Below are 10,000 nucleotides of genomic sequence, written 5' to 3'. Positions count from 1 at the left end.
TGTGTGTGTGTGTGTCTGTATGTGTGTGTATGTGCGTGCATACATGTGTGTGCCAATCAAATAAACACGTGTGTGTGTGTGTGTGTGTGTGTGTGTGTGTGTGTGTGTGTGTTGTTGTAGGTGTGTGTTCTTGTTTGTTTATGTGTATGCGTGCGATGACTACATGCATATGTGTGTGTGTATATGTGTTTGTGTATGTTTGGGTGTTTGTGTGTGTGTATGAGTTTGTGTGTTCGTGTGCGTGTGCGTGTGTGTGTGTGTGTGTGTGTGTGCGTGCGTGCGTGCGTGCGTGCGTGTGTGTGTGTGTAAATTAATGTCTTTGGTAACGTCTGTAAGAAGATGTGATGAGTCTATCTTTATATCCTCCTCAAGAAGAATATGATGGCACAGCAATGAAACAGAACAAACATGGCATTACTCAGTGTTTCTCAAACAGATCCCATGATAGTTCGATAAAAAACACATCTCTGTGCTACTAAACTGGTTTGATTTGATCGATGGTGTCTTGCGTTTGTTGATGTCGTTTGTCATGGCGATGTCATACATAGCAGCCAAGAAGAGTAGCCCATCGCTAGCACTTTGTTCACTGACTCGGCTAGCAATGGGATTGAGAATCAATGTTGCCTAGGTGATAGAAAGGGGCGTGTCAGAAGGAACCAATGAGTGCAATGGCAACACTTCCCCGCACTACCCACAAATTATGAAGGACAGAACAGTACAGGAGAAAATCATCATTAATAATGGATGATAGTATTTATTACTAATTATTATCATGCGCCCCTGCTGGTTACGCAGGTTTGGAAAAACGAAACCAGCAGGGGCCCTAACCCTAACCCTAACCCTAACCCCTAACCCTAACCCTTAACCCTTACCCTAACCCTTAACCCTTACCCTAACCCTAACCCTATATTAAACAACCTTATTTTGTATAATATTAAAATAATATGAATCATTCCCAATGAAGCGAGCCGAAGTTGACGGTTGCTTGTAATGGCAGCTTGAGGACCTGTGGCTTTGGCTCGGACTTCTACAAGACAGATGATATGATGGTTCTATTAATTACTGGGAAATCTCCTGCACTTAAAGGCTGCAGTAGCTGGTAGGAACCACTCAAGCCCGTCTCCCCGGAGATGAGTGCACAGTTCTGTAACTACATCAGTTATTAGCTGCACGTACGGTTGAATTGAATGAGAGATATTGAGTGATGAGTTGTTGTAAAAAAACTGTGTGTGTTGATGTGTGTGCACGTGTCTGCACGTGTACGTGTATGTGGGTGCAAGTGTGTGAGTGCGTGAGTGTGTGTTTGTGTATGTGTGAGCAAATGTCCGCTCGTGTATCTGTGCTCAAGTGCGTGAGTGCATGTGTGTGTAAGTGACATTAAATGCAATTGTTTTGGGCAAATGTTTATATATGCATTCCTCGTAAAGCCAGAGATAGGAGAAATGTCTGTTCTAGTGCTAGTCTTGGCCATAAGGGCAGATGAATGATTTAGAAGTCACACTTGGAGTGGGGCCATCCCTCACATCTACACCTGTTAAGGACACTCTTTAATGAACCTCTCCTCTGGGACTACGCACAGTGACAGAGGGAGAGAGAAAGTGGTGAAGAGAGGGAGGGGGACAAGGAGAGAAAGAGAAAGTGGGGGTGAGAGACATGGGGAGAGAGTGAAGGGGAGAGAAGGAGACAAAATTAGAGAAAGCAAGTGGGAGAGAGGGGGAGAGGGAAAGGGGGAGAAGAGGCAAAGAGAGAAAATGTGAAAGTGAGAGGGGGGAGAGAGTGAAAGAAGGAGAACCAAATAGAGAGAGAGAGGTAGTGAAAGAGAGAGAGTTGGGGGGGGGGGGGGGGGGGGGGGGGTACCTGGGGCTACCTGACTGCATTGAGCTTGGGGTTATCCCTTTTCGCAACTAGGAAAGAGAGTTGCCCTGTGATCACCGCCACTCACATTTCAGCACCACGGAGAGCTCTCCGCCCAAGGCCGCACGGAGAAGCCGGCGGACATAAGCTGTGGCTAGCAGTAGACAAATCGGGCACGTGTGTGTGTGCATGAGTCTCTCTGCATATGTGGGATGCCTGCTCACCAGGAGGCCTCTGCATCCATGCTATCCCCCTTTAAGGGTCACCTGACTGCCAGAAGAGCCGGTGACCTCCATTAGCTATCAATCAGCAGTCTGTCGACGCAGCGCTGGGTCTGATCGCCTCCACGCTCCGTCCTTCAGCTGTGTCCTGGTGGTGCACACTGGTGGTATACTCGCAACATATCAACACAAGGACGAAACACCCAAGCCACGCAGGCTACACTACCACGCTAGCATCACTGAGCTACGCAACGCTATCACGCTATGTATATACTTTTGTGCGCGGGGATTCCTACCGTCCGAGCAATAGGAGTCAATGTTGACTCCGGCTCGCGGCGGCCTCGCTTGTTACTGATGACACCGTGAGGTGGCTCAACACATTTAAACATGAAACGCTGGCTAAGCTAATGTTCAACTGACCAAGTATAAAAGGCATTGTTCCCAAAGGCCGCCCGTTTGGGAAGCTTGTATGGGAACAGACTGGGGTTTTAAATAGTGTGGGGTGTTTGGTGTGAAGGTCACAGGAAGTGTGTTTGTGTGTGTATGGAGGGGGGGGGGGGGGGGGGGGTCCAGTTGATAAATTATGATTTAAATGTGTTGTAGATGGTAGATGCTAATGCATCTATTATCTGTGTGTTTCTTTCTTATTAATCATAAAAGCAGCTAGCTAACTAAGTAACTAATTGACTATCTAGCTACCTAAGTATCTAAATAACTACTGATCTAACCAGCAAGCTTGCTAGCTAATTAAGTATTTTCCTGACCAACTAGCTATCTAACTAGCTAACTAACTAACTAACTTACTAACCAACCATCTAACCAGCTAGATAGCTAAATATCGAAACAACTAACTAACCGGAAGGAAGACACATGAGGCAACTACCAACTTGGGCAAGTGAGTGTTCCCGACAGCAGCCGTGTCCTGCCAGGATGACAGCCCTGCCTGCTCCCCTGGGCCTCCCCTCCTGGTTAATGACATAATGACACTCATCACCGCCTCTCTCACTCCCTGCCCCCTCTCTCTCTCTCTCTCTCTCTCTCTCTCTCTCTCTCTCTCTCTCTCTCTCTCTCTCTCTCTCTCTCTCTCTCTCTCTCTCTCTCTCTCTCTCTCTCTCTCTCTCTCTCTCTCTCTCTCTCTCTCTCTCTCATATATCTCTCCCCCTCTCCCTCTCCCTTCCTCTTTACCTCTGGCCTTGTAAGCCCTCTGACACCTGCAATGATTGTTATCTTCACTTAATGTGAGCTAAAACACATCCCAGCTAAATATCTTCGTAGTTCTACTAGATTCCATATGACTTCAGTGTTTGCTTGACTATATTTGTGGATGCATTTATCTCTAAATGATCATTCATATTGTTTGTGTGTGTGTGTGTGTGTGTGTGTGTGTGTGTGTGTGTGTGTGTGTGTGTGTGTGTGTGTGTGTGTGTGTGTGTGTGTGTGTGTGTGTGTGTGTGTGTGTGTCTTTGAGATGGTGTGTATGCATGTGTGGGTGGTGTATTGGGTGTTGGTGCCTAGAGAAGGCTACCAATGAGTTTAGAGAAGGCCTCAAGAGCAGTACTGCAGTATGTGCTTTCCTGTTCCTTTCTCACAGTAGTCCATGTGCTTCCTCTATGAAAGAAACACAGTGCAAACATTGAGTGCACAGTCCATGAAGCATTATTTTCTACGGACACCCAATAGCAATATATACCACTACTGGGCCGTGCCATACCAATACATGGCATTGGTTGGTTGGTAATGGCTTTATTAATCCTCGAGAAAAGTGCAATGGTTATAATGTTGACCTGCAATGTACTCCTTGATCTGTGAATTCAGTTTTCCCATTGTAATCTGCTGGTGAAGACCCACAAGATAATTCAGGGCACTGCACCCTGTGAGCAATGCATTGTGAACTCTGGTGTACCACTGGGCTCTACACTTGTGCCACTTTATATGATGTGCCTGCATAACCCAGAAGGGGGCCATACATTCTCATATTAGTATATGGCAGCAGTTTTCTATGAACCTGTCAATACAGTCCATTGATGTGTGTCTTTATCCATCCCTGTGTTCAATGCGTGCGCTGACTAGGCCTTGGTGTTTTTGTAGGTGGCAGTGTAGTGCAGTTCCTTCATACATGTTGCTCTCTCACTCTCTACCTTCAAATTCAACTCAAAGGGCTCAACAACAGGCGTGGGAAATGTACATTGACAAGCATTGACACAAAAGCAGGATACAAAATATTTGTCCTCTCCGTCTCTCTTTGTGATACCCTGTCCTTAAACCCCATAATACTGACCTTATTCTCAGGAACCATGTGTCAAAGCAGTGGTTTTACCTGCCTTGTCTGCACAGCAACAGGAATGCTCTGGCTCACTGGGGTATGCTTGTTTTTTATGAGCTTGCATGAAAGCTAAGATAACACTGCGGCTAACACGCGCACACACTTTCTAACACACGCACACACACACACAGAGACAGACACACACACACTCACACACAGATACATGCACATGGACACACACACACGGATGCACACACATGGACACACACAGCATGTATTCAAGTTGAAATGTCCTTTGTATATGCTTTAACTTTCACTGTTCTTCCTTCCTCCCAAAGCATTTTATGTCGCTCTTCCCCCTGTCTCGCTGTCTCTGTCACTCTCTCTGTCTCTCACTCTCTGTCTCTCTCCCTTCCTCTCTCTCTTCTCTCTCTCCCTCTCTCTGTCTGTCTATCGCTCTCTCTCCCTCTCTCTCCCTCTCTCTCTCTCTCTCTCTCTGCCTCCCTCTATTTTTTCTTCCTTCCTTACATGTCCAAACCTTTTAATCTCCACTTCCTCTGTTTGTTTTGTTTCACACCTTCCTCTTGGTTTCTCAACAAAGTACTGAATCAGCCCTCCTGTCGTTGACGCCCACCCTCCCTTGATCACGTTTCTCAGCCCCTCGTAACCTCTGGGATACTAAAATATTATTTTAAACTGCAGTAAAACACAAAAGGGAACATAATATACACTAGAACAGCGTGGCAGTTGCGAGCCCCGACTCCCCGGAGGGAGACGGAGGGAGACGGCTTCCAAAGCGGTCTCCTTATGGGAGACGCTGGAGGTAATGTCTGACCTGTCAGCAGGATAGCTGTACTTTATGTAGCGAGTGTTAAGGGTGTTCTCAGGAGTGCAGGAATGCAGGACCACGGATCAGTACCTATCTATTGGTTCTTTGTGGGAAGCATGTGGGGCATAAGGTGTAGATTTATTGAGCGTTTGGTCTCTGATATGTGCACACATGCATAGGGGCCCTGGGCATTCATGTACAAGCTGTGTTTCACTCCCTGCCACTCTTCAAGACAAAGTCTTTACCCTGCAACCCTGGCTGACTCCCCGCTCCAGACTGTTTGTTGTTCTGTTAGAACAATACACCTGGAGGGCACCGCTCCTCCTGGTGGAGTCTGATAGACACCTTCACTGACCTTTGCACTCACACACACACACACACACACACACACACACACACACACACACACACACACACACACACACACACACACACACACACACACACACACACACACACACACACACACAGAGAAACACACACACACACACACACGCAAACACACGACATACATGCACGCACGCACACAATCACATACATACACGTGCAAACACACATGCAAGCACACACACAGATATATACACATGCACACATGCAAAAACAGCCACACACACATGCACACACACACAGACACACACCCGCACACAACCGCACGCATACAGATGCACACACACACACACACACACGCACGCACACAACCACCCACACACATGCACACAAACCACACTAACCCTTGTAAAGAATAAAATACAAATTTGATGAAGATATAAGACAGAGGAGATCAAATGAGATAGTTTTTTCCCAGATGGGAAACAGATACAATGTGTTACGCAAGTCATAGAAATGATAAATGATCATATAGTCTGTTGTGCTCACGCCAGCCCCGCACGCTTCACTGGCACACGTTTAAAGCGTACGCTGTGAAGTACGGTCAACGTGAAGATGAAGGTAGTGAGATTGAGCTGGACAGGAGAGGGGCATGAAGGTGTGCGTCAGCATTAGGGAGATTGAGGAAGCGAAACGGAGTAGGAGGGCCTATGCAACGTGAGAGCCAATCAGCTGCGTTGGCCCAGCCCGTCAGGCTGTTACCATGGCAACGAGTTAGAGGGGGGTAAAATAGGAACGCCTCGCCAAACACACTGCAGCTCCCTGCTCTGTCTGCCACACAGACAACGTTTATGTATTTTACATGTATATGTGTGTGTGTGTGTGTGTGTGTGTGTGTGTGTGTGTGTGTGTGTGTGTGTGTGTGTGTGTGTGTGTGTGTGTGTGTGTGTGTGTGTGTGTGTGTGTGCATGCATGCATGTGTGTGTTCAAGTAACTGTTTATCCATATCAGCATATATATTTTGCCTCAGGGACAAACAGGGGGCATGGAAGCATGCAGAGGTACAGTATTCACAGTTTGGCTCATCATAGTGTCAAGGCCTAAACGGGGTGAGGTGTGTGTGTGTGTGTGTGTGTGTGTGTGTGTGTGTGTGTGTGTGTGTGTGTGTGTGTGTGTGTGTGTGTGTGCATCAGGATGTGTAAATGTGTGTGAATGCCTGTTCATGATGTGTGTGTGTATTACAAATACAATTAGGGCATTTAGCAGACGCTTTTATCCAAAGTGACTTACATCGTTTAATACACACATTGACACACCGACGACAGAGTCAACCATGCAGCTCGTCAGGAGCAGTTAGGGTTAAGTGTCTTGCTCAGGGACACATCAACACTCGCTAGGAGGAGCTGGGGATCGAACTAGCAACCTTTCGGTTACAAGACAACTGCTTTTAGTTGTCTGAGCTAAGCCGACCATAACCACCACCATAACATTCGTTTTAGCAGACTAAATGCATCCCATATTGCATATTTCCTTGGATACAGTCACTCATTCTCCTTTTAGTTACAACCTAAAGCAAGAGCTGCACTTGCTATCATAAATCCTCATCCCCAGGCTGTTGACTTGGTCTTGGAATTTCAGGAATGAATTTACATATTTACTATATGAATACTACTTAGAAACGTCTGCAGTGACGCTGCTTATAAATAGCATGCCTCACGATTTCCCTCCCCCAGTGAGATTTGGATGTACGGTACGTGGTCGTTGTTTGTAAAAGTAACCTTTACCTCTGTCCTTTTGAGAAATATGTGTTTATGTTGGATAATTCAGCCCCTGGTTTCATGAGGGAAACGTCTCTTAAGACTCATTTCCAATTCATTCATAGACAATAAAGCGCATGTAATGCGGTTCACTCTCGGCTCTAGAGACACAGGAAATCGCAGCAGAAACTCATGTTGCTCAAAACTCAAACAATATGTCTGCTCCTTTGAAAAGTTATCAAAGAAAATGGCCACTAGGTTTGTCTTGTGCACTTGCTTGGTTACATAAAAGGAGCCCTTATAAGTGTTTTGAGTAGTCCTGTCGATGACCCCTCTATGAAAACGGTCTATGAGCAGCACTGGCTCATGCGGGTTTTTTCTTCTTCTGTGCTCTTCCAGATGGCACTCCCCTGAGCGAGCTGTCCTGGCCGTCATCGCTGGCTGTCGTGGCCGTCTCCTTCTCGGGCCTCTTCACCTTTGTCTTCCTCATGCTGGCGTGCCTCTGCTGCAAGAAGGGTGACATCGGCTTCAAGGTAAGCTCTATGCCGCCACCCGCTGGTGGGCGCGTGGAACCGCATGCTGTACAACAGGCAGATACAGAGCTCGGGTTTCAAATTCCCTCATCAACGACAAAAACAAAGTTAACCAGGGCACCAGCAAATTAAATTGACAAAATGGTAAACGGACTGCATTTGTACAGTGCTTTTCTAACGAGTGGATCGTAAAAGCACTTTACAATATTGCCAAACATTCACACATTCATGCACACATTCATGCACACACCAACGGCGCTGTCAGACATGCAGCCCTGTGCAGCAGCAGGGTCCTCTGGGTTGTGACGGTCAAGGTGTTCCTTAACCTTGGTCTGGTGCGTGCTGGTGTCCTGCATGGGGCGCAGCGATACCAGCGTGACGCAGCACTTTGAGAGTACAGATAATCAAGAGCAGTGAGATGATGAGGGCAAAGAGCGCTGACACAGGTGTGTCTGTGTGTGTCTCAGAGGTAGACGCTAGAAGGAAATAATAAGACGAATAGATGTGCGGGCGTGCTTGCCTGCGTCATGCGTGTGTGTGTGTGTGTGTGTGTGTGTGTGTGTGTGTGTGTGTGTGTGTGTGTGTGTGTGTGTGTGTGTGTGTGTGTGTGTGTGTGTGTGTGTGTGTGTGTGTGTGTGTGTGTGTATCATCACTGGGAGTTGAGGCAGGTGTTTGCCTGAGGGCAGTGTCTGATGAGACTAGTGTCAGCTGTAAGAAGCTCCTCTCTAGCTCTGCATCGTGGGAGAGCCACCAGCAGAGCAGGGTGTCATTATGGGATGTTCTGATAACCTCATGAGGGTAGAGTAGACATCTTTGGCGAGGGTCTTTGGGGGTCTTTTGAGGGTCTTTGGCGAAACTGTGAGTGACAAAGGTCTGTTGAGCTGTCATAGTTAGAATAATATCATCAATACAAATAAAGACAATCTACTAGCATTGCCGTCTCATTCCGTGCAGGTGTTTTTGGATCATTCTTTATTCTAACTACTCCAATTTTGATGTTTGATGTGAGTTGGATAAGTTACAATTGTGAGGATGCACCGTTTTTCCCCATGTTTGGGAACAGCGATTTCAAGTAAAAAAAATTGGTTGAAATCGTGGAATGAGCGAAGAACAACGTCACCTACATTTTTTAAGGGCTTAAAGTACCAACCATACAAATCACTCCAGCCAAATGATAAGTTCAATAACTACGTTTAATAAACGAACCCATGAACGATGACAATTCGCAGGAGGTCGATAGTCTTCAGATGCACGCAAGTGCATCCTCGGCACCTCTGCCATCGACGTCATCCTAAACGGTGCTCTCCCTGATCTCCCACAGATCCGTCCCTACTGCTCAGGCTCATCGGGCACCGAGGTACCGCCCCCCCCCCCCCCCCCCCCCTCCTCCCTCCACAGACTCATCACCGGGGGGCTGCCTAGGCTGTGAGGCCTGCTATTAAGGGCTGTGAGAAGTGGCTGGGTAGCCCCCGCAGAGGCCTGACTCACTGGTGGCGGGCGTTCCCTCAACACTTAACGCCTCAGCGCCGGCCAGCAGATGTTTCCCTTTGGTTTTTCGTGCACAGGAAGAGCCGGAGCGTCTATGTGCGCGCTGCGTTTGTTATAAGCGGACGGGGCGTGAAGCGCGTGCACGCACTCTGTCGTTCCTCCTTCATTCTTTTGTCCTTTGATTTTACAAATCAAATTTCTTTGCTATCATTCTCTTACTTTTATTTCTTTCTTTCTTTTTTTTCCAAGTATTTTGTTGTAATTTGAGCTTCATTTGTTTTTATTTCTCCCTTCTCTGGTTTTCTCCATCTGCTGCTAATTTTCTTCCCCTCGATCTTTTCTTTCGTTTTACACGTTCTTCCCGTCTCGGTCACTCACCGAGACGACGCCTGCTTCCTACTAAAGCACCGACGAGTGCTGACAAGCAGCCAGCACTGCCCAGGCCGAGTGTCTCTGGTGTTGCAACGCTAAAATGGGAATCATGGTTGAGCACAAAACTCCCCGCATGAGTCACAAAGGGAGAATCTGGCTCTGATTGGTTTCGGGCAGAACCTCAGACCTGGTGCACGCTTCGGCTCTGACAGAGGTGCAGAAAAAGCAGGACATCAAATGCGTGTTATAACTATTTGAACCACTTGCTTAAATCGCATCAGCGTTGGTGATGCCTGGTTTAATGCTCCAACTCGATCTCACTCTCCGGTGTAAACTGGTACCTCTTGTGTCTGTTT

General features: G+C 47.1%; 1 protein-coding gene across 1 annotated transcript in view; it reads left to right on the top strand.

Annotated features, from left to right (window-relative positions):
- The window catches only part of aatka (apoptosis-associated tyrosine kinase a), a 27,442-nt gene that overhangs the window by 2,032 nt on the left and 15,410 nt on the right, over positions 1 to 10,000 (top strand). Inside the window, exon 2 of the mRNA XM_056575331.1 lies at positions 7,651 to 7,784. Coding sequence (XP_056431306.1) covers positions 7,651 to 7,784 — 134 coding nt within the window. The remainder of the gene's footprint in view (positions 1 to 7,650; positions 7,785 to 10,000) is intronic.

The sequence above is a fragment of the Gadus chalcogrammus genome, chromosome 2, assembly GCF_026213295.1.
Source record: "Gadus chalcogrammus isolate NIFS_2021 chromosome 2, NIFS_Gcha_1.0, whole genome shotgun sequence".
NCBI lineage: Eukaryota > Metazoa > Chordata > Actinopteri > Gadiformes > Gadidae > Gadus > Gadus chalcogrammus.
This window is presented reverse-complemented; position numbering and strand designations above follow the sequence as displayed.